The sequence below is a fragment of the Vidua chalybeata genome, chromosome 6, assembly GCF_026979565.1.
Source record: "Vidua chalybeata isolate OUT-0048 chromosome 6, bVidCha1 merged haplotype, whole genome shotgun sequence".
Lineage (NCBI taxonomy): Eukaryota > Metazoa > Chordata > Aves > Passeriformes > Viduidae > Vidua > Vidua chalybeata.
This window is the reverse complement of record NC_071535.1, coordinates 22,373,713-22,397,797: the sequence shown is the minus strand read 5'-3', so window position 1 is coordinate 22,397,797 and position 24,085 is coordinate 22,373,713. Positions and strand designations below refer to the sequence as shown.

The 24,085-nt window shown below is 45.1% G+C and overlaps 1 protein-coding gene across 8 annotated transcripts in view; it reads left to right on the top strand.

Moving 5' to 3' along the window:
* Positions 1–24,085, top strand: part of ESRRB (estrogen related receptor beta) — a 159,491-nt gene that overhangs the window by 135,046 nt on the left and 360 nt on the right. For 4 of the 8 annotated variants that reach the window (XM_053944528.1, XM_053944531.1, XM_053944530.1 and 1 more), the window contains 4 exons: positions 6,794–6,904; positions 7,532–7,693; positions 13,262–13,531; positions 19,626–24,060. In XM_053944528.1, the coding sequence (XP_053800503.1) occupies positions 6,794–6,904; positions 7,532–7,693; positions 13,262–13,531; positions 19,626–19,870 (788 nt within the window). In that variant the 3' untranslated portion in view covers positions 19,871–24,060. Of the gene's footprint in view, positions 1–6,793; positions 6,905–7,531; positions 7,694–13,261; positions 13,532–15,994; positions 16,079–19,625; positions 24,061–24,085 lie in introns of those variants that run through there. The other 4 variants (XM_053944533.1, XM_053944532.1, XM_053944534.1 and 1 more) reach the window with 4 other exon arrangements.

The following is a 24,085-nucleotide window of genomic DNA, read 5'->3' as shown; positions in this document are numbered from 1 at the left end:
TTGTTGTTCTTGATCCATACTTATGCTCCTCTACCTGTTTCAAAATCTGCTCCACTGAAATACACTGAGACAGAAAACTAGACTAGAGATAGCATTGGTTTCACCCCACAGGGGTTGTCTTGGTAATCAGTGCAGAGAAGTATCTGTCATGATGCCTCCTCAGGTAAGTGTCTGGCCAGTGAGCTGAATGTGGGGGTGCTTTTTTTTCTCTTGTGGGTCAAGGGAGCCCAGATGCACAGAAAGGAGCTATCAAAGTAAGGTGAGTTAAATCACACCTAGGGCTCCAGACACTGCTTTGGGGCTTTATTTCTGAGTTCTACCTCTTGGAAAGTCAGTGGGGCTGAGGCTTTGTCCTCTTTTAGGTCCTGTTGTGAAAGGCAATCTTGGTATTTTCCTAGCAGACATGTGCCTGCATCTGTTCCTTTTGCACAGTGCCCCTCAGCCCTCTGCTGTGTAGGTATTGTGGCCATGGGTGACATAACCAATACAGCTGCAGACCTGCTTCAGACTGTTTGGAGGGCTGGGAGGGAAGCAATCAGAGGAGAACATTTGCATGGACCATGGACACAGGGTGAACATGTGGGTGTGAGGCTTATTACAGAGTTGTTGCAGGGAACAAGGTACTGAGGTATTCTTTATTCCCATTAGCCCTTGAAGCCCTTGTTAATTCCTGAGTTCACAGAGAGAGCAAAGTGGGGGGAGCAAAGTGAGAGGGGCTCAGCATGGGAAGAAAGATGTACATTTGAGAGACAGCAGTGGCTAGCACTGCAGACAGCCCTGCAGAGCTGGCAGCCATGCAGCTGGCACTGGCAGAGGAGAAGGACTCGTTTGAAAGCTGTGTGGGTTCCACTTGACTCTGTATGCTTTGGACCAACCGTCTGGGACATGCTGCTTGTGTTTCTGTGTGTGAGGAGCTGGAACCTTGTGTCACTGCTCCAAGGCATTTGAGAGCCTCTGGGACCAGGTATCATCAGGTATCACAGGGCTAGCCTGTCTTCTCTGAATCCAGGGACTCTTCAGTCAGCCTGATAGTGAAGAAACTTTCCTACCTGACTAACATAACCCTGAAACCATCAAAGGTGGAAGAGGCTGCAGCATCCTACTTGAACTGATCTAATTTCTCTGTAGGCTCTTGTAACAGAAGAGATGGATTTTCATCTCCACTTCATCTCATCCCCAGGATAGTTCTTCACCCTCTCTTTCCAAGTGTAATTTCCAGGCTTGGTCATCTGCACCAGCCTAGTCACTGGGTTCTTCTGGCGCTGCTGATTTGTGACCCTCAAGTTGCTTTCCTGTATTTCAGATGAGTTGGGTAATTGCATCAGTCACCTTCCAGAAGACTGTCTAGGGGCTGGCCTCTTTTTGCCACAGCGTTAGAGCCTAAGAGTATAAAGGGATCTTTTGTCATTCCCAAGCTGGAATCTGAGTAACAAGAGAGCCTTGTCAGTTTGCAGCCTCTCCATTCCTGTTAGGCAGAGATGCTTTTCCCTATAGTGTATTTCTTTCTCCATCTTGGCAGGCCTGACTTTTAATGGTCATCTCTGCTTTCTGTTTCCTTGATAGGCTTCCTCCTGGCTCACTCATCCCATTACCACATGCTGTTGTCTCTCCTGAAGTTCAGAGCAGAAAGGAAGAGGGAAATTTTGTAGGAGACACTTTGGATACAACCCTTCTCCCTTCCTTTCTTCTCTGCTTTTAGCCTATACATTCCATCTTCCTTGGCCAGTACCAGTCCATGTACTTTAGACTGCAGCTCCTGGAGACAGGTGCTCTGCAGAGCACCACCCCAGCTCAGACCCTGGGAGAGCAGTGTGGAAACTGAAGCTCAAGGATTCGGTGGGCAGTGGACACAGGACCTGGTTAGTGTATCAGGGAAGCTCAGCAAAAGCAGCCCTTTTGCTTCCTGGCCAGCACCTGCCCTGTGTTCCCTTTGGTTGTGTCCTTCCTGGTCTTGACCCATATTGTACCATGCAAACCCTGTAGCTTGGCTCCTCCATTAGCTCTTTTGGCAAGCTAGATCTTTCTGTTCCTGTCAATCCATGGGCATGTGATAGGACTGGATTTAAAGTGAGGTGAGGCTGGTAATTTGACACGACAGCTGATATTGGGCCTTGACTGCATTTCCCACTGGCCGGGGCTTAGCTTCACAGAGCTTTTAAGGGTATTTTTAGTCCCCAGAAAACAAAAGAGAAACTAAACCTGACTCTGTGTGCTGTCGCCTCTGCATACTCGGCTATTTTTACTTCCGACAGTCTCGGCCTGGGTCCAGCTTTTAAAAAAAGATGGAATTATTTTACTTCCATTAAGAAAAAAACCCCAAGGCCTGATGTTATCAAGTCGGTGAGGGGACATCTGATCCCAAAGTTGTCGGGCAGACGTCTCTCCAAGGGGCATGTCAGAGAAGTGCAGGAAGCTTGAACGATCAGCAGATGATCTCTCCCACTGCAGAGGCTTGGTGCTGGCACAGACCTCTCTGCGAGAGTGCTTGGAACACGAGTGGCACCCACAGGACGCTTAGAAAACTGACATCCCTGCCCCGGCAGGATGCTGAGCTGAGAAGTCCTGCACAAGTCCTGGCCTTGCCCTCCTCCCTGCAAGGTCAGAGGGGCTTGGGCAGGCAGGGGAGCTGAGAACAATCTGTGGGGGAGCTGGAGCTCAATCCCTGTGGCATACACCAGGGTCAGCTCCATAGCTAGGTCAGATGAGGAGGGCTTTTATGCAGGGTCTCTCAAAAGGTAACAAAATTGAATGAACAGCAGCAGTTTCTTGCCATACAGGGGAATGGGAGGAGAGGGCATGTTTCCAGGATAGACAGCCTTAATTTGAGGGAACTGCCAGCAAGATAAGTTATCAAGGGGTGGTGCTTTCCAAACTTTGTCCTGTACTGTGGATCTCAACTCCTTGCTGACACAAAGCGGGGTCCAGGAGTGCCTGTGGTGGTGACATTTTTGTAGGATGAGTGTCTTCTCTCCTTTGAACTGGCCTGTTGTGATTCATGTGAGCATAGGATTTGTGCAGGAGCTTTATTTTGCTGCTTTCTTGTTGTCAGGCTGCAGTACCAAATCCTATGTAAGTCTTCAGCATGAACAGCTGCATCTCATGCATGGCTGCTGCATCTTGCAGTTAATGCTCAGGTGGCTGCACATGTGGTGTTTAACCTGCCCTTGTCATTACAGCCTGCATGCCCCTCAGCTTTGCTCCAGCCCTCTCTCGTCTTCCTTTTCCTTACATTCTTTCACTTCCATTCATATCTCAGCTTACATCCCCTCCATTTCTTCTCTGCTTAGTGTTTTCCTTCATGCTGCTTCTCCGTTCTCACCCACCACACCTCCCCACTCCATTTTAATGTCTGTCCTTTAGTGTCCCTCTCAGAGCTGCACTGTAACCAGCCTGCCTGTCTTAAAATCAACCACAGAGGAAATCAAGCAGAGCAGCAGGTATTAACCTGAGTACCTAGATACTACAGGTACTGATTTTTGGCCATGCCCTTTCCTTCCATCTAGATATGACCCATTAGGCTGTCAGGTATTTAGAAAAAGGATTTTACCATGATGTTTATGTCTGGAGTGTCACAGTCAGGGACTTGGAAGGTTGAAATGCTTTTGTTTACTGTAGCACCTGTGGGTCACTGCACTCAGCAGCTGGAGCTGGCATGTGCTGTGTGGGGCTCTCACCAGCTCTGCGGCTGGAGCGACGTTGACAGGGTAGAACTGTGGCTCTGCAAGTGCTGATTGAAAACGTTTGCCTCAAGGAGTGTCACAAGGGAAGGGGAACAAGAGGAGGACAAAGTTGTTCAGAATTAACAAGCTGAAGTCCTTGGGCAAACAGACCTCTATCTGCTCAGTGGGGGAAGGAGGGATGGAGGGTAAATCTCTCTGCATCTTTCTTATCTTTTTTTAATGCACTTAAGTCCCTTGTGTCCTTATAATCTGATTGAGGGTCCCTAATACTGCTGCAACCTGTGCAGCCATCCCTCTGCCAAGCACTGGAGGATGGCATTCTCCTTGGGAGGAGGAAACAGACTCCTTCCCCCATTTCCTCCCTACTCCTCCTATTTCTCCCTCCTGCTGCTTAGCAAACTGCACAACAAAAGCATCCTGGAGGGCTGTGCGTTGGTTTCTGCCGGCGGAGAATGGCATCTCCCTCTTTCCCTCCCCCGACCACTGGTGTGAGGGAATTCACCCAGCTATGATCCTTATCTGAGTGGGTCCTGGGAAGATGTGATTCAGTCCTGAGTCTTGGCAGCCTGTTCTGAATTCCTCTATAATCTTCTAACAGTGTATTCCTGATCCTTTTATTTTTCATACCTGGTTATTTGGTTTACTGGCAGTTCCAGAAATTTGTGTCCATCCCTTCTTTCCTGGCTTATAGGTAGCTGTCATTCATTTGGCAAAGCATGGAATAGAGTCTTATTTCTTAAGAAACAAGGGCACATTTATAGAGGGAAAGAAATCATGGATAGAAGTGAAAATTTCCTGCTTCATCCAGGACTTTATTACTGCTGTTCCTTTGGGATCTCCCTAGATAACCTCAGATTTGGGATTCCCTGGCTGTCCTTTTTGAAATTGCTCTCTGAAGTGTGTTTGGGCTCCCAGGAAGTTTTGCCCACAGGCTACCTGCCACTGGAAATGGAAGTAAAAGAAGCAATAGGCATCATTTTCAGAAACAATACCATGTAATGCAAGGGAAAGGTGGTACTTAGGGATGTCCATGAATTCTCCATAGAGAGTAAGAAATGGAAAATGGGACAGGGGAAAGAAATTATTCAGTGTGACCTGAGTTCACCTATATCAGCTTCATACCTTTCTCTCCATCTTCTCCAACATCTGCTGTCCTCCCACAGCAGCCACCCACAGCAGCAGCTCCCTTGCTCTGCTCATTCCTGCTTCTCCTGCTCAGTGGGAGTTCCTGCTGTCAGACTGAGTGTTGTTGGCCTGGTATTCTTGTTGCTTAGGGGGCAATTGGTAGTCAAATGGTTTTGGTGCTCTAGCCATGAAGAGTATTGGGATCTAGGTGTTGTTGCAAGTAGCAGTTTCAGGTGGTGCAAGGTGTGGCTGGTGTGAGCATCACAGTAAAAGCTTTATCTTTTCCCTGACAGAGTAAGCAAACATAGCATTGAAATGCAGTGTGACAGACATGCCTCCTTCTAGGGTAGAATATTTGCCAGCCAACTGCAGTTTTTTTTCAGGTGTACCGGTTGTTCAAAAAGTGTCACTTCAAAACTAATGTGGAGTGTTTGCTTTTAATTGTTTGTGTTTATGTAGCAGTATGATTGCAAAATATTAATGGCTTAACGTGATTAAGTGTATCACATAATTGGTTCCCATGATCAGACTAGATAAACTCCTGGGTGTTTCTAAGGAAGTACTTGTATAGTGTAAATTCAAAATTTTATTGTAATGAAATGCTTCTACCTTTACCTTGAAAGATTTTTTTCCCAAAACTATTTCTCCCAGCAAGGCTGAGTTACCCCAATTTCACAGACTGATTATCAGAGTCCATATGGCTGGTCAGAAAAAACAGACAACTGCACAAATATCTGTAGGGTTTTTTTTCACAATTTCTTTTTAACATCGTATTTTGTACTGATACGACAACTTATTTGCTATTCCTGGTCTGTTGATGATGCTATGGTTTTTTGCATGGTGACCAGCACTGGTACTTCCCAGTCACTGGGAATTTTTTCACTGTATTTTGAAAGAGCTGCAACAAATTCTTCAGTGTCTCCCTACTTCATCTTTATCATTGCTTTATTTGATTCTGTTTATTTGTATTCTACTTTTATTACAGTTGCCTTACTTGATCAAGGCTGAAACATCTTTGTTGAATTCATAGTTCATTATCTCTTTGCTATGTGTTAAAAATAGGTTAGAAACAGTTGTAAAATAGTTGATAGTTGTTAAGCATGTACTGTTAGTTTGGTTATGGTAAAAGGGGTTAAAAGGGTAGTTACAAGAAATACGGTACTCAACGTCCCATATTACACCTAAGTAAAGTGCACCACCCCCAGCGAAACGCGCCAGACTGGACAGAACTGTAATGGGCCAATCAAGCGCCTTAAACCTTCATGCAAATGAAAGATCCAAAACAAAACCAATCCAAAGGGATAAAAAACAGTATAAAGAGGGGCATCTGACCCACTGAAGATGTGCCACTCCAGCTGGAATGTGGGGGACATCACTGCTCAGGAAGACCCAGCGCTGGCACCGCAGCATCCTCAACAAGAACGCTCCTGCTCGGCCCCCATGCTTTAGGCCTTTCTTTTTATTATAATAAATGCTGAAATCACTTTTAGTACCAGGAGTGTGGTCCCGTTTATAACACTATAGGTCACTTTATTCAAATATAAACAGTGAGAGGTCACAGAACATTTAACTTCTCATTTTTAAGACCAATCTAAAAGCTTATTTTTATAACTTCTAGTTTGATTGACATTTAAAGTCTTTCTTTTTAAAAGCAGGATCATGTAGAGGGCATTGAGTTCTGAAGTTTTTCATTTGCCCATCAGATTTATAGTGATTCAACAGTTTGAATGGGTTAATTTCTGTGTTCATTAATGTTTTGAATAAAGTAAAGCTCAGAGCAGCATGCTTAGAGCTGGAGGCAGTCTAGCTGGTATTGAGATTTATGGGTTCAGCTGAGATCTCAAGTGAGATCTCTGAGATCTTCCCTCAAGGGAGAGGGAAGCTCCCTGGAGTGTGGGGAACATCTTGCTTAGCAAATTTTAGTATTTGCATGTCAAGGTTCTGTAAGACACTAAGGAATCATGAGGACTTTTTGGTTTTACCTGCAGGTGTTCGTCTGGATCGAGTCCGTGGAGGCCGTCAGAAATACAAAAGGAGACTGGATTCTGAGAGCAGCACTTACCTGAGCTTACAGATCCCTCCCCCAGCTAAAAAGCCATGTATGTATTGGTCTTGAATTGTGGTCCTCTGAGCTGCCACTATATTTCTTTTCACTGATCTCCTAAAAGTACAGTGTAGCAATTGTCACTTCCAATTCCTGTATCAGTCAACAGTACTGGAATTTTTTCTTGTGATTATAGTGTAGAGATAATTAGACAGGCCTAGGTACAGCTGAGGTACTGTATTCATTGTAGCTAAGGTTAAATACCAGACCTTTCCTAGGAGATTATGTAAATCCATTTAGTGATATTCTGATCTTTTCCTTTACCCAAGCCATGTTAACAAAACCAGTCCCATGCTGATTACTCTCTTCAATACTACCCATAGCTCTTTAAAATTTTCCACATCCCACCAACTTTTTGCTTATACCTCCTTCTCCCCTCAGTGGACCTACCTGACAATGACTGAACTGACAACATTACAGCAACTTCCTGCTTTTGTCATGCCTGTGCAGAGCTGGTTTGTCATAGGCAGATCACTACAGCTTGTGTAGCTGCAGTGTGGTTTTCTGTTGTGACCAAAACCATTACTGAGGTCCTAGGGGCTCTATAGTCATGTCTTATCCCAGGAGGGTTCACCTTATGTCACAACAAGAGATACAACAACTTCTCCTTTGAAATGTGCAGTGACTAAGATCGTCTCCCACTTGCTGGTGGCTGAGCCAGAGAAGATTTATGCCATGCCTGACCCAACCATGCCGGAGAGTGACATCAAAGCCCTGACAACCCTCTGTGACCTGGCAGACAGGGAACTGGTGGTGATCATTGGCTGGGCAAAGCACATCCCAGGTAAATGGGGAATTACAAGGGTGTAAGCATGAACAGCAAAGGGAGCTATGATTTGTCTGTGTGCTTATCAGTTTTGGTCTCAGCAAGGACTTTTTCCTATACTGATGGGTGGAAAGTACTGTTACAAAATACTGCTAGAGATGGGCTCTCATTGCTCACAAACTCCAGTGCAGCCTATGATGGAGGTGCATAAATTGATCACTGTACATGTGTGTGCCCTGGGATTACACAGAAGGCTTTGATATGATACAATGAAGTTCTCTGCTGTATCTAGCATTGAGTGGCCCAGTGAAAGCACTTGGGAAACAGCCTTAGGGATGGTATGGTGGACTTTGGTAGTTTTGCACTACATCAACATGACCTAGGTCTGTTGTGTTTATAGCTGAATAAATATTATGGCAGTGACTGGACTTTATTGCTCATAACAAGGCAGATACACACCTTCTCAGCAGTAGGCATTCTTGTCCAGACTCACGAAAGCTTGTCATAATGGATTTGTCACAGAACAAATCCCATTGCGATGGAAGATGTGCTTTTCCAGTGAATCTCAAGATTCTTTGTTGACAAATAAAGAGGACACTTATTGGCAGTGTGACTGGCCTTGGAAGGCTCGCTGACTATAAGCAGTGTGTGTCTGTGTGACTGAGTGACATAGCAAGTGTCCCACACCTGCAGGTAGGGTGGGCTGAGGCTGAAGGAGCAGATATGGTCCTCAATGTTGAGTTCTGCGTTCTTCTCAGATTTGGATGGGGAAGGGAAAATGCTCCCCTCTCTCTAGTCTCTCTCCAGCCCCACCAGAAACAGATAGATTGGATTTGTGTGTGGATAAGGTTAGCCAGGGAACTTAGAGGATATCCTTGGGAATTACAAGGCTGCTTTCCAAAGATTGCTTCAGAAACTCACTATGAACAGCTCACTAAAGCTGTTTATAAACAGCTCACTTCAGCTATCTCCTGCCTTCTGTTCCCCTTTCTTTTGTCAGGAGAATATATGAGGCTCTGATACAGGATCACAGGATTTACTGCATGCTGCCTATGTCTTCCACTGCATGGGTCTGTGTTGTTTTGCTTTGCTTCTTGGCTTTCTTAATTTTTTTTTTTTGGATTATGTATCTTAACATATGTGATCAACAGTTTAGTTTTCCCACGTATTTTGTTTCTTTCTATTGCTTCTCTTTTGGCTTTTTTGTAGCTGCTTCTCTTTTTCTGTAGATTGTTTCTCCTGACACCCAAGAGATAATAGTTCTCTGGGCTATATGGAATATGGATTGTTATGAGATGGGACTCTGAAGTCTAAAGAAACATTTTCAGGACAGTATTTCTGAGAAGAGGTTAATCTTGGTGATGCCCTTCTTACATGAGATCTGCCATATCTGCAGGGATTATACCCATCACTAGTGCTGGAATCCATCTGGGGCTGATTCATCACAAGCAGGGTTACAGTGGTGATTAGGGAACTCAGCCTGGATTGCTCTACTAACCCAATACCTGGCGTGTTAACAGGAATGGTTTTAATGCAATGCAATTAGCTGCTGTGGCTGTCCAGTGAGGTGCTGTTGTACATCCCTCTAACCTTGGCTATTTCTGTTCACCCAGAGTGCCCTACTGTAGTTCCCTAACTTGTGCCTGTGGGAATTGCCAAATTCCTACAGAGTTTTCCATCCTGGCAATACTGTCCCAGAACAGGAGTATAGTAGAGATTGCTCCTGCACTGTGAAAGGGGCTCTTTCTCTCTTTTCTGAAATTGGGACATACCTGCCATCATCTCAAATTTCTCCGTGTATTTTCCTCTCCTATCAAAGGCCCTACAACACAGTAACAGCCACAGCAATCAGCCTGGCACAGTTCAGAGCAGCAGGAGTATTTTCTCACTGTGCACAGGTGAGAGCTCAGGAATTGTTACATAAGAGAGCAGTACTAAGAAAAAAAGATAATAAAAGACAGTTCATAATAATGGAACAAAAACTCTGTAGTTCTGCAACAAGTATGAAACATACTGAGTTATGCAGCAAGGGGGCAGAGCAGGGCAGGGCCAGGAGTCTGCCAGATGTCTAAATTATCTATGCCCTGTATTTCTGCCTTCCAAGAATTTTTAGCAAAACATGACATTGCTTCCTTTGTGGATAAACTCTTCATCAGAGAAGGATGGAGAAAGGAAAAAAAAGTCACATATTCCTGCCTTGTATTCACCCTGGAATTAGTAAAGAAAGATGTGACATTAAAGTCATACCAACCCTGAAGGATCCCAGGTGTCAACACAAACTTCTACCCCAAAGTAGAAGTTTTATTAGCAAATAAAATCAGTGAAATCAGTAAAACTTAAACACGCTTTCCTATGATAACAATAAAACATGTTTAATCGTGTTTAGCAAATGTTATTAGCTCAATATCCATATTAGCCATGAGCTCAAAAGCCACACTTACTCAATGTGGGGTTGTTCCCTTCTGTATGAGGCCCCCTCCCCACTACTCACTCTCCCCCCATGGAAATGGTCTTGGAACAACATCCTCCTTTTCTTCTTGCTTTGATGCAGGGTGACAGGACTTCTCTTGAGGGGTGATGATGAAGGCTCTCCCAGGGTAGCTGTTGTGCTGTTCTCACCAGGAAGACATTAGTACTAGCACAGAATGAAATATGGCTAGTGGAGTGACAGCAGCTGTGTCTGGAGTGGCCTCAGATCCTATAATTACATCTCCTTTTATTACCTCTGCTAATGGCCCTCCAAGATGACAGAAATGATAATAAATTAACAGATTATGAACTCCACTTGCCACAAATTATGTGATTTTTTTTTTTTTTTAATTCTGGGAGCTCCCACTGCCAAACCACTGAAATAATAATAATAAAAAAATTAAAATTAAAATCCCCAACCTGAATATCACATCAGCTGTTGCAAATAAAGCAGTTTTTCTCAAGGTGCACCTGAGAAGGAAGGAAACATGCATGCAGCTCTGTGCTGGAGCCAGGGGCTCTCCTTTGGAGCAGTGGTGGATTAGGTACCTTTCAGGGTCAGACTTGAGAAAAGGAGCAAGAAACAGATCACTAAGGGCATTTTCTGGATGCTGCGCCATCAACAGGCAATGAAAGAATGCAAAACAGTTGTGTCCTAGCAATTCTTGAGAGCCGGCTCTTCTGTTCTTCTTGGCAAAGGGTAAAATATGGTATCTCCTGTTCTCACTTGCCACAACAGCCTCTGGGAAAGGGCAGTTAATAGAGATGTTGCGTGTACAGGCTACTGCTAGAGTTAAATCAATTTTTCTACTTTATTCTGTAGCAGAAAAGCACGAGCCATGCCTGTCCTGGATCCTCTCACTCTACTACGTGACTGTTTCTCAATCTTTAAGAAATGTTGTTGGCAGACTTCGGTGAGGCAATGGCCTAATGCTTTTTGTAATGCAGATGGGGAATGAAGATGCAGAAAGGCCATGTGACTGATCCAGAAAATGGACTTAAGGCAGCAGCCTAAATGCTGGATTTACCTCCATTGTCAGAGCTAGGAGAGGGATGACCAAAGGAGAGATCTCAAGTTCTAAAGAGCGGAACAGTGCACCTTTAATCTCAGGGCTACTCTCTGCCTGCTGCTCCCTGTGCAGCAGGCAGAGCTGTGGAGACAGGATCCCAAGCATTGGAGCTGCAGCAGCCTGCACTTGGATTGAGTCAGGAGGGCTGCATTCCAGAGCAGCACAGTTCTGAGGGCAGGGCAGAAGGGGCAGAAGGGTGAGGTAAAGGACAAGGCACCCACCTCCCAGCCCAAGCAAGAGGTGGGATTCATCAGGGCTATGTGGAGCACAGGCTGTGCTGTACAGGAATCACTCTCACAGTCGTGGAGCTGGATTTGCAGCTCTTCTCCCCAGTAGCCTGGACTCCTCTTTAGCTGTTCCCTCTGGCACTCCTCCCCAATGGTTTATTGATTCTTCCCTCCCACCCACTGCTCCCCTCAGACCTTGCACACACAGCACGTGACAGCTGATTGGTATCTGTTAATTAATGTGGCCTGGGGCCTCTTTTCTATTCAGTGGCCTGATAAGGGAAATTGGATGTCCAAGGGCTGCCAGGCCATTATCACCCTTTGCTTCCCCTGGCAACACAAACACAAAACATGGCGTAGAGATAAATAAATACCACTAACCCACCCTTCCCTTCCCCAGCTGAGATAGTGCAGATAGAAAAAGAGATCCCACAGTCAGTCAATATAGCAATCATCAGCTCTTTTGTTAATTGCCAAGTTGATAACAAGAGAAATCAAATGATCATCATGGTGGCTGTCTACATAAGCTCCGATGTGGGGGCCAAGAGCTGTGAGCAGGGTGGGGTGTGGGATAAAGAAGTCCAGCTGAGCCTTGCATGCAGCCAGTGAAGCTGGGAGGCTTCTGCATAGAGGCTCGTGAGTTCTCAGGTCTCCTGGTGACCCCCAAGGCTTCATATGCATCTGGGGAGAAAACTGCCTGGGGAGGCTGGTAGAGCATCACCCTCCCAGCTGAGGCATGCCTGGGTGTCCCATTCTTTCATAGCCCTAGGAACCATTAGAAGCAAGGGGCTGCCAAAAAAAGGGCAATTTCTGCCTGTCCATGGTGGGCAAAAGCTGCCTAGAGAGGACCAACACACTTTGCTTGACATTCCTGTTTGTAATGACTGTTAGAGTGCCCATCTCCCAGGATCTTTCATGGTCTGGCCTTCAAGGGTACCAAGTATGGAGGGCATAACAGACAGTTTTCCTTCCCATGCACTTTTTTCCCCACCTTGAGGTGGACATAGCCTCTGTTTTTTGTCCTCTGCACTCTTTCAAGTGGATTCTGGGGCTGTCAGGGTCGGGCTGTCAGGCTCTTTCTGTATTTGGCAAGAATATTTGGTTCATTGTGGGGGCTTGTTCCATTGCTATTTGGCTATGATTTAGGTACTTGAGTGTCACCACAAAGGTATTTTTATCTCTGGGTAGGGCTGTAGGCAGAGCTGCTGATATGGAGATCAGAATGTGATGAGGAATAGAAGAGGATTCTGTTCACAAATGTATTCATTTTTGAACATATTTTTGGTGCTTCGTTGTGGCAGGACTTTTTCTCATCTTTGCCAAAATGTGAGATTGTAGTACACTTGTAATTCAGGCCTGTGTCATTCTCTCCTATCTCATCAGAAGCCCTCTTTTCTGCCATCTGGAGCTCTTCTCTGCTCATTTTTTAGCTGGGACAGACTAAATGGGCTGCAATGCAGACCTACAGAGGAAGAGAGGGAAGGCAATGTGGTACCAAGAGTTGCTACTATGAAAGAAGCAGTGCTCATTGAAAAGAGGTTATTACCAACCTTGTGCTCCCATAAATGCAATTAGAGCATCAGAACTCCTGTTTGAGGCTGTGGGTGGGCATAGGAGCAAAGAGAAGGGTAAGGTCCATGTGTGCTGATTGCTACCAAGACAGGGTCACTTTAGTGAGTTGTTTGTTTTTTTTTTTTTTTTAAAGCAGCAGGTCACTAGGGAAGAGTGCATGGTTTGAATCTCAGGGAAACTAAGGACCCAAGTCTCCTAGAGGCTTTGCTACATACCCATTTGACCCTGCTTGTCTTTTGCCCTGTTAGGGTTCTCCAACCTGTCCCTTGGAGACCAGATGAGCCTTCTGCAGAGTGCCTGGATGGAAATTCTCATCCTGGGCATTGTGTACCGCTCCCTGCCATACGAGGACAAGCTGGTCTATGCTGAGGACTACGTAATGGATGAAGAGCACTCTCGTCTGACAGGGCTGCTGGAGCTCTACCTGGCCATCCTACAACTGGTGCGCCGCTATAAGAAGCTCAAGGTGGAAAAGGAGGAGTTTGTCACACTCAAAGCTCTGGCCCTTGCCAACTCAGGTACAGCCCTGGCCCAGCCAGTCAAGGCTCATGCTGTTATTTTACGTGGGAGGAGACTAGAGCCTACTGCCTAAGAATCTCTGCCTGTGTCATACAACAGTCTCAAAGCTCCACTCTAAGCTGGAAAGAAGGGAGAAATGAGGCTTACTCCTGCTAGAGCCCCAGCTGTGCTCTGATCCTGTAGTAGGGAGTGGAATAGACAGGGATGGACTGGTTGCTGGTTTCAGGCAGTAGAAGAGTCTGTGGAGGCCTTTTCCACTAGCAAGCTAACTTCAGTGCCATGAGCTCAGAAAAGGGAGCCACACATGCATCCAACTCCATAGTGTTGGTGAGATACAGCAAACAGAGAACCTCTCATCCCAGTTTCAAAAAGCTGTGGGGTTGGGGCTGCCTGGCCTTGTCCTGGAGATATTGAGGTACCAGAGACACTGCATCCCTCTTTAACTGGGAGACAGTGTGGATGAAGACTGCAGCCCTCAATCCAGCAAGGCTGCATTGTATCAAAGCCAGCCAGACACAGATTTGCTCAGGAGTCCCATCTGAAAGGGAAACCGCTAAAGCTACTGCGTAACAAGGGCTGCCTCTACATCCCCTGAGTCTCATTGTCTCACATCAGATCTCTTTGCCAAATTTGCATCATGCAGGTCACAGAATTCACCCTTGCAGCCCAGCCCTGAAACTAGTATCTGTGTATGGCTAAAGCCACTTTACAGAAAAACACCGTGGGAAGCTGGAAGGATTAAAAGAGAGGGAATCTTCATCTTGCTTGGCAGCTGACACTAATAATTAATCATTCTTTCAGTTAAAAAAAAAAAAGGGCACCATATCTTAATGTCTGTTTGCCTGAGTTCAGCCTCGAAAGAATGATCTTTGTTGAGCTGGGTCCTATGACTCTGGTTGTCTTTATACCTGACAGCTTGACATGATAAACTTCCTGTTCCATGGTTGTGTTCCTTGGCTATATATTACTTCAAGTGTAAGGACATGGTCCAGGATTCTGTAAGACTGCCTTACCATTTTACACCATTCTGTTCCTGTTTGCCATCCATCCACTCCTTAGCAGTTGCAATTTAAAAGAAAAAAATGTCTTTACAACTCATTGATAAAAAAGTTGAGTAGCAGCTGATTTTTCTGCTGATCCCTGTGGATTTCCATGAGAAAACTCCTTCTTCAGGGATGATTCACCACTGATAGCTACTGTGAGATCTGTCATCTATCCAGTTACTAATCAATTGAAAGTGTTCTTTATTGATATTGCATAGTGCTAATTTTTTAATGAGAATGTCCTGTGGTCCTAAGCCAAGTGCTTTATAAAAACCTATTATATCTGTGCAGTTAACTTTATCAAGCAAACTTGTAATCTCATCAGAGAATGAAATCAAGTTTGTTTGACAAGACCTCTCTTCTCAAGTATCATGTTGACTGGCAGTAAAATCACAGAATAATTTATGATGCAAAAAGCCTTTAAGATCACCACTTCCAACTGTTAACCCAGCACTGCCAAGTCCAACGCAAAACTATGTCCCTAAGTGCCACATTTACATGTCTTATAAATGCCATCTTATTAGACTTAATTGAATATCACCTTTATTTTTTCCTTTCTTTTGCCTTGGTTCACACCAGGCTAGCATAGAAATTATCAGGTAAGACCTAGGAAAATATGTGCATCATTAGAATATTTCCAGTCATCTTGAATTTCTTAAAAATACCAGGACTTACTAAGCATTAATCTGCCCTGGATGACCCTCAGCCAGCAATTTTGGAACTCTTAAAGCCAAGTTATCCAGCTCTGCTGATTTCTGTGAAGTTTGTCCTCATAGTTCTAATATCTTCTTGCATAAACAACAAACTACGAAGTCTTCCTCATCTTCATATAACACAGGCATATAAAGCTTCTCTTTTCCAAATAAGACAGAAATACCCCCAGAGGACTTCTATCTACTCTGCACTGCTATTAATAGGTTAATCATCTCTAGGTGAAAAGAACCCCCCTACAAATGATAATTTTTTTCCTATTCCTTAAATATTTATAAAACTTCTTTACTGTCCTTAGCCCTTCTAGACATGGCTTTTCCTCCTATGTCCTTCATTTCCCTTATGGTTTTTTTGCACTTCATATCTTTGTTCCCTTTTTCAATTTCTCTATAGTGCTTTTTTTAGTTTTAATTGCTGCCTTCACTTTGCCAGTGAACCAGGATGGGCAGATGGCCAAGGCTAGCCTCTCTCCTCTGTGCAATTCTGGCTATGGGTGATATAATCAACTTGCTAAAGAACCTGTCTACCAGAAGAGTCACAGGACTAAACAGGGGGAAGGGCTCCTCAAAGAGGCTGAAGTGCTAGGGTGGCAGTTGTGACAGGAGAAGGACTGGGACATTTACCTGGCCCGTGCTCTGGACACTGCTGTCAAGTTCTTCACAGTGCAACAGAAGCACTCTCTGCTGTTGTTGCTTACTGTGCTTTCAGGACTAAGCCCAGAGTAAACCTTATGAGACAGTCTCCACAAGAGTGGAGTAACACTGAACAAAGACAGAGCACAGCAACCAGCACTCATCAGATGCTCTGGGGTTCCATTTCCAGTGCTGTGGAGTAAAGAAACCAAGGTAAGGGTCAGGAGGCACAAGCCAAAGCATGTTCTCAGCTGGATGAAAAAAATCACTCTGACTTCACTGGTTTCTCCTAGTGCAGCTAGAAATGTAGCTATGTAGAAGCATAATCCACAAAAGTCCTGCTTTGTTATTTGTATTGAAACATAGGAAAGTGAAACATGGGATTTTGTTTTTCATGTAATTAAAACTTGTCATGACACACAGGTAGGGAAGCTGGAATAGGGCAAGAGCATTTTTCTGTTGTAACTTACATTGAACCTTCACATTCTTTTAATGACAGTTATTTTTCTTAGTTTATTTTTGACAGGAATAAACTTACAGAGCCTGTGCATGTGTGTGCTTGCATGCAAACAGCCAATTCCTAAAATGGGATGAAAGCGGTTTGGGCCAGGCTTCAGCTCCCTTGGATCAGAGACAGGGCTTAAAGATGAACACCAGATTCATCTTTAAGATTAGCACCTGTGCTGCCTAAAACTGCTTTCTGCCTTCCCTCCCACAAAGATAAATTCTTGGTGTAATTGCTCACACAACCCAAGTTCTAGGGATTTATGCAGCCCTGTGTATATCTGACCCTTTGGTTCTAGGAACTCAAACAAAAGAAAATAGAAGTGGGAGCTCACTCACTCTTTACTAGAGAAGAAGGTGACAGTAGGCTGATCTCTGACGTACCAACAACACACCTGCTGGGATTGGCAAAGATAATTCAAGGAATCTGTTTATTAAGTGTGTTCTGGAGAGCTGAGGGATGAATTCTTAATTCCCAGAGCAAAAGGCAAGTCCCAGACAATATGATCACCCATTTTTTGACAGAGTAGAGGTGATATATGCTTAATTTGTTGCCCTTCAGAGTCAGCAGTCCATTTTTAAGCATTCCTAGGTCCTCTTTCCTTAGGAAAAAAAATTGATCAACCTATGTATTGAGGAGCCCTCTAGGTTAGCATACAGCACACACTGATTTTAGGACATCCCAGAGAGGCCAAAATTTATTTCCCCCTTTTTTTTTCTGCAATGCATTTTAATGCTAAGATGGAGTGAGCAATGTTTGGACCTGGCAAAGGGATGCATGGCAAATTCTGTACTAATGGGTCCTGTGAGGTTCCTATTTCTGTCTGAAGCTGCAAGAACAGAGTTAAGTGAGGAAGCAGTGGGCCTTGTCCATTCTCATACCTGCCCTGTAGCCCATGCCAGCAGTGCTGGAGAAGGGCTCCTGGTATAAAGCCCAGCTTCTAGGCCAGCTGACCCTCAGGGACATGGTCAGGCAGCCTGCCCCCACCTCCGTGCTCTGATAGCTGTAAAAATTCATAGCTATTGATTTCGTAATTAACAGTTTATCAATGACATTGACACCAGTTCACTGATGGATTGCAAGGAAATTAATCCTGCAATGTTGTTTTATTTTTTGCAGTCAGCTGCCAATTTTGAGCTTCTTTCAGCAGACTGTGGTGGGGGTGGGGCAGGCTTTGATCTTTATTTCCCTAGTTTCTCTCACTGTATACACTTAGTTATTTACTGCTGTTAAGTCCTGTCACCTTACAGAAGCTAGATGTTGGAAGGGCAGTTTTGGGATTCTGTCTAGTGTACAGCAGCATCAGTACCCAAAAGCAGAACACCCACTTTACCCTGAAGCATGGCTCATTGCATGGTAATTCTAGCACCCGCTGGGATCTGCAAACTCTGACAGGCTGTGATTACTTCTCCTCCTTGTCCCCCTAGCCAGAAGGACATTAAACAGAAAGGATAGAGGACATTCCAGCTTTTGATACTTCCAGTCTTCAAAATGACCTCTGCGACTTGGCAGGAAACAGATCCCACTCACTTGGATTGTGTATGGAAATTTTTCAGAGGTGCTACCTGGCTGGGAGAAGTTGCCAGACTGACTTGGCAACATGCTTCTTCCTCCTACTTTTCAGAATCAACCTCTGTGCCTAGCTCAGGTCACTGTGATGACCTAGCAGCCCTCTTCTGAGCTTCTTTGTGTGGTCTCTTGGATAAAAAGTGTAAATGTATTAAGAATCATTCTTCAGTAGGCTTCTTGGGAATACGTCCTTTTAATACTTTCTTAATTAGTCCATTCCTTCTGAACAGCTTCTTAAACAGCTTTCTTGCTAGACATAATATTTTCTCAACTGTTGCAATACTTTATAAATCATGCATCATAAATAGCATTTTTAGCATAAATGTATCATACAAAATTCACAGTCTCTAATTTGTGTTGTGCTCTCCATAAAGATGACACATGTTTCTAGAGAGATTTTGGCACTTCAGTCAGCTTTCCTCCTCTTCACTGCTGTCACTCTGGGGAACCCATGTCCTCACATTTGTGTTTGTGTGTAGGCTGAGACAGAGCACTGCCACACTGCAAAGCCCAGGCTGTGATGGCCGGCAGTGCATGTGTGCTTGCCACACTGTCTCTTTGCCATTGCTTCTGGATTTGTTGCCTTATGGCAGGAACCTTTATCAATAGGTTCAGTATTGATTAAAAGCCTCTGAACCATGAAGACAAGGCATTAATGTCTCCAGCTCTGTCATGGTTGTAAGAAAGAAGCATGTATCAGCAAGATGAAAAAGGAGAAAACCTTTGGTGATGCTATGCCTCTCTGCTCTTTGGTACTGCCCTCTGACACCATGACTTACCCACAAGTTTAGCAGTCTGCGTTCAGTCTGGTTCCCTATATCAGCCCTGGACTGGGTCCTTACCAGCTAGCTACCTTCACTTCACAGACACACCAAGGAGCCTTGCAAACCCTGCTAGCCCTTCCAACAGCTCATAGAAATCTAACTGGCAGCCTAAGGGAAGAGGCCTTGCAGGAGGCGTGGGTTTCCTTCATTTCAGCAGGAAGCTCCTTGAGCAGCTGCTGGCAGTCTCTGAAAACAGGGGCATCTGCACAAAGGTGGGTCTGGCAACACCCCTGGGCACACTGGTTGTGACCTACTGGGGCTTTTCTGTCTTGCTGACACCCTTAGCAGCTGCACGGCAATTAGGCAGTTTAGACAGATGAAGCGCTGTAGCAGCGTTAATTATTCTTAATGAGATTGCTCCCAAGCGGCAGCACAGCAGCTGCTGCCCCTTGCAGGGTGACTCTCCCCATAAGGAGCATGGAGGGCAAGTGAAAGTGCAAATCACAAAGGCCCCTGCCTGACCCCTGCATTGCATTGGCGTGACTGGAAAAATGGGCAGCACACAGGGCACGTGTGTCACCCACCTACCCCTGGCAATCCTAATGTCCCTGCACTGCTATGGCCAACACACTGGGCTGCTGCCAAACTTCATGCAGTAGCACCACACCTGCCAGTTAGCTGGTTTTTTCTGCTTAAGAAAGAAATCAAATAACAACCCTCACCTCCTGCAGGGGGGGAACAAAAACAACCCAACCCCCCCCCCCCCACAAGAACAGATAAGAAGAAAACATCATTGGCTTCAGAACCATAAAGGATTTCCTTTCTCATGTCTGACTTGTCTGTTTGCTGTCTTTTCTCTCTCACCCCAGACTCCATGCACATAGAGGACATGGATGCAGTGCAGAAACTCCAGGACCTTCTCCACGAAGCCCTGCAGGACTACGAGCTGAGTCAGCGGAATGAGGAGCCCCGGCGAGCAGGCAAGCTGCTCCTGACCTTGCCCCTCCTGCGGCAGACGGCTGCTAAAGCTGTGCAGCACTTCTACAGCATCAAACTGCAGGGCAAGGTTCCCATGCATAAACTCTTCCTAGAAATGCTAGAGGCAAAGGTCTGACAGCCCCAGCACCAGCCGACAGTGGCCGGGGAACAAACTAGAAACAAAGATGCAGACAACGGAGCAATCCAAACAGCAGCAGCAGCCACCGCCGGCTTTTATCTCCAAGCATTTATTATGGAAGAATTATTTAATGTCTATCTGTCGGCGTGACTGCAGAATCTTGTGTACAGGAGGGGGAAAACTTTTACTCAGTCACCCGTTTCTCTTTTTTTCGTTGTTTTCTCTGTGGGAAATACCAGATTATGCTCTTGCACTTGCTGAGGCATCATGGGGGCTCAGCCCCTTCTGATCAGTGATGCTCTCAGTGCTGTCCAGGCTGCCTGCTCCCCAGCTCCCTCTGCCAGTTCTGGAGGGGGAGTGGGGACAGAAGCAGGAAGAGAGGAAGAATAGAGTCAATATAAACTTTATCTGCTGGTGTTATGAGGGGTCAGTTAGAAAGGGAAGCAGCCACGGTCCTTCTTTTTGTCACCTTTCTGCCTCTTACCATAGAGTAGATGCTCCTTTGGAGAACAATGCTGCTGGGACCTCTCCTGAACAAAAAGGCTGCCTCCCAGACTCCTCTAATACTTGTACATACAGGCCCCACTTCTTACTGGGAAAGATGCTCCTAACTGTGTAAGATATTCTGCAACCTTGTACAGTGTGTCATTACGCCTGGCTAGTCCCTCCCATGTACAATCCCCGCAGGCCCCTGAAGAGGTAGGATGTATGTCCCTGAGAAAATGCAAGTCTTTCCCAAATGGCAAGAGAAAAGAGCCTGATGTTATGCTTCAGTGCTGGGTTGACTTGATAATCTCTGCATCGTCTCCTATGTGGTGCTAACTACAGTTCTTCCACACTTTTCACCCCATAGTGTATCACACCTGCCTCTTCAGCTCAGCTGAGTGCCATTCCCCACCTGTTCCTTGTGGCAGAGAACACAAGGCTTTGTCTGCATGGTTACTGCCCAAGTATAAATACACCCCTAGCCAGATCTTTCCTAGACTTCATTAGAGCTCTTTGGCTCCACAGAGACTTTAGGCTTATTGCCAAATTCTAGTTAGGAATCAAGGGCACTGCTTTTCAGAGGAGGCAGCTCTAGAGTCTGAGAGATTGCGTTCTTGTGGAAGCCTAGGGAAATAAATTAGAGGATGGCATGAAACCCCTAATACTCCAACTACTGTCTTCCCCTGCCTCATCCCATTATCCTCAACAGCAGGAAAAGAGCTAGCATAGATTTTACCTGGGGCTGGTAAGAGGTTCTCTTGCTGATCAGAAAGCAAATACCTGACCTTAAGGTGGTGGGAGAAGAACAGGGAGAATGTTTATTTACTCTTATGTAACCAGGTTCCTGCTGTCTCCAAGACCTGGTTTAGATCTGCTGCCTAAGCCATAACTGCTGCATTCCCAGTAGCCAGAGGGGAGTGTAGGTGATTGACAAAACTGACTGTTGGTGTTCTCTGAAACTTTATTTTCTAGGTCACTTAGTTTTAAGCCATCCTGAGCTGACAAAACCTGAGTGTATTCTCTTTTTTTGTGGTCAACAGCATGACACTAGCAGTGAGAAAAAACCTCTGATCTACATTTGAGACACCACTAGCTCTCTTGCGTCTGTTCTCCTCAGGCTTCCACCCCTTCCTGGCTTCCCCAGGAGAAAGGTGGTGTGTCAGAGGAGGAAGCCCTCCGGAGGAAGTCTTCCAAACTAGGGTTGATGTGTGTGATTAGAGACACTGGGTGCTTGTTTTCTGCTGGAGCAGAATGTGTCCCAGCAGTGCTGTCAGTACTGCAGAACTGTGCCCTGGCATGGGTTCAGACACAGGAGTGCTGGCATGGTGACCTCTCAGCTCTCAAAGCCAGCCCACACCTTGTACTTAAGTTAGTTCCATTCCATCTCCTTTGAGTTCTTCCTATGCTACACAGTCACTCATTTTGTACTCACTTGATAAAGGAATTGTCTTGCTTCAGGCATATTAATAAACCACCAGAGACCTAAGGGGCAGAAGGCACACTGGAATTGGGACTCCTTCTGTGCTCACAGCAGCAGCAATTACACAGTAGCCTTCGAGCGGATACTTGTGCTTCTCTCCCCCACTCCCTCCCAGAGGCAGCTGGGGAGAAAATGAGAGGCTTTTGGTTGCACTCATGATCCCTGTACCCATCTGTGACTGAGGGACCAAAGTGAAATGCATGCCACCGTTACAGAGCCAGCTTGCCATGTGCTGCACTCTGGCAACTCTTTCTGGCTGTGGTATAATTGCTTTCACAGATGTGCTGGGTTGCATTATCCCCTGTAAGTTGGACTCACTCGAGCACTGCTGCAATGCTGCCAAGTCTCACCTAGCTGAGCTGCAGCACATTGTGTCCTGGCCTGCTGTGCAAAGGTAGCTGTCCCAAAATGGGTTGAAAAGATCCTGAGAAACAATTCTTACTCTGTTGGGCTCTGCCAGAAAGGTCACTTACTCGCACACCAACACACTTACCCAATCTCCCCCCACAAAAAAACCCCAAACTACCCAAAACCAACCCCAAAAGGCTCTTTTAGCTTTGTTCTATTTGAACTCAGACCTGCTCTCCATAACAGGAAACTATCTACAAAACATGGAGAGCTGCCGAGTTAGCTTCCAGCTCACAGAGACTGCTGGCTATTTAGATTAGGGCTACAGGGTGGAGGCAATTCTTGCCTTGGCACAGCATTATGAAGATACCAAATACATTTTTTACCAGGAACTTCTTTCTCCATTAAAGCTGCATAATGTTGGAGCCCATCCAAATATTCCCCATTGCTTGAAGATAATATGCAGGGAAATGTTTGCATTTCTTCTGAAATAGGAAGTGAAGCAGACAGTACTTAGGCTATATTAAACTCTCTAACCAAGGAATGCAAACTCTTCCCCAGGAACTGGGACACAAACACCTGTCTAGATTTAACCCTTAAAAGGCTTGTACCATCCTAAACTGGGAAACAGGTCAGGTCTCTTGAGCCCTTCAAACAAGTGCAAGAAACACAATCATCTCTTCCCAGTTACTCTGATCTCTGTGCTGATCTACTCTGATCTATCACAGAGACAGCTGAGGAGCATTTCCAGCTACACAATGGGCTGGGATTGCAGAGGAGTGTAACAGTGTAGTCCCACCAATGCACTTTGAAGTAGGAAATGAAGCTTCAGCAACTGCTTAGGTCTTTGAATGCTCACAGTCTCTTACAAAAAGGTCTGGGGATGTGGAAGGTGAGACATGAACTAGGAGATGGGTTTTGGGTCAGTACTCTTTATGCTGCTCATTTGTAATATAGGATTCACAGAGTCAGTGTCATACAGCTGTCCTTCTTCATGGGGCAAAAGATGATGGAGCTTGAGCCTTGGGACACAGATGGGCTCTATAACTTAAAGAAAAGAGAAGCAGTAGAGGACAGTGTATAAGTGATAGTGAATAAACCCACACCAGCAACTATGGTAAAAGCAGCTCCAGCCCCTGATTTGCATGTATGGATAACAGAAACCACATACCTGTCAGCTACTAAAAAAGGCAGTTCTTCCCAAGTGACCAGCTCTTCTGTTTTAGGCACATTCTTCTCTGGGAGCAGCAGTGTCTGACCTGTAATGCAAAACAAATTTCATCGGGATCAATTAAAAGGTAAATTACCACTCTGATTTTAAGTTTCTGGGGAAACTTGGGCATTATACCTCGCAGCAAAACTGTGAAGCTACAAGAAATGTCCCCACAACAATCAGAACCTTGCAGTATTGCTCATGATAAGGGGGCATTATTTTTCTCTTTGTAAGCTATGCCATCTTTTTTTTTTTAAACTGTTACAAATATATAAAATAAAACATGCTTCACCAGAAACATGTAAGCAGCTGTTAGAGGGGCAAGTAATTGAGAAAGACCCTAGAATGTAACATGTTGAGCTTTTATTACCAATTGGAGCTAAGAAAACAGAGCTTCCACTTTGTATCCACAAGCTATAATCAATGGTATGGCCAAAGGCTGCTCTGTTGTTCTTGTGGCTGGGTTATGTGGAGAAGCCAGAGAGAGACAGAGGCTGTGAGAATGATACAGAGAGTCATAGACAGTCAGTGAAATAAACAGTATCTACTTAACTATTATCTGCTCCTAAAAAAATAACAACCTGTTAAATAAATTGTATTCCTGTGGTACAGGTCATTTCAAACAAAACAAGAAATAAAACAAAGAAATGTAAAAACTAATGCAGACAGAGTAATGTTTATTGTG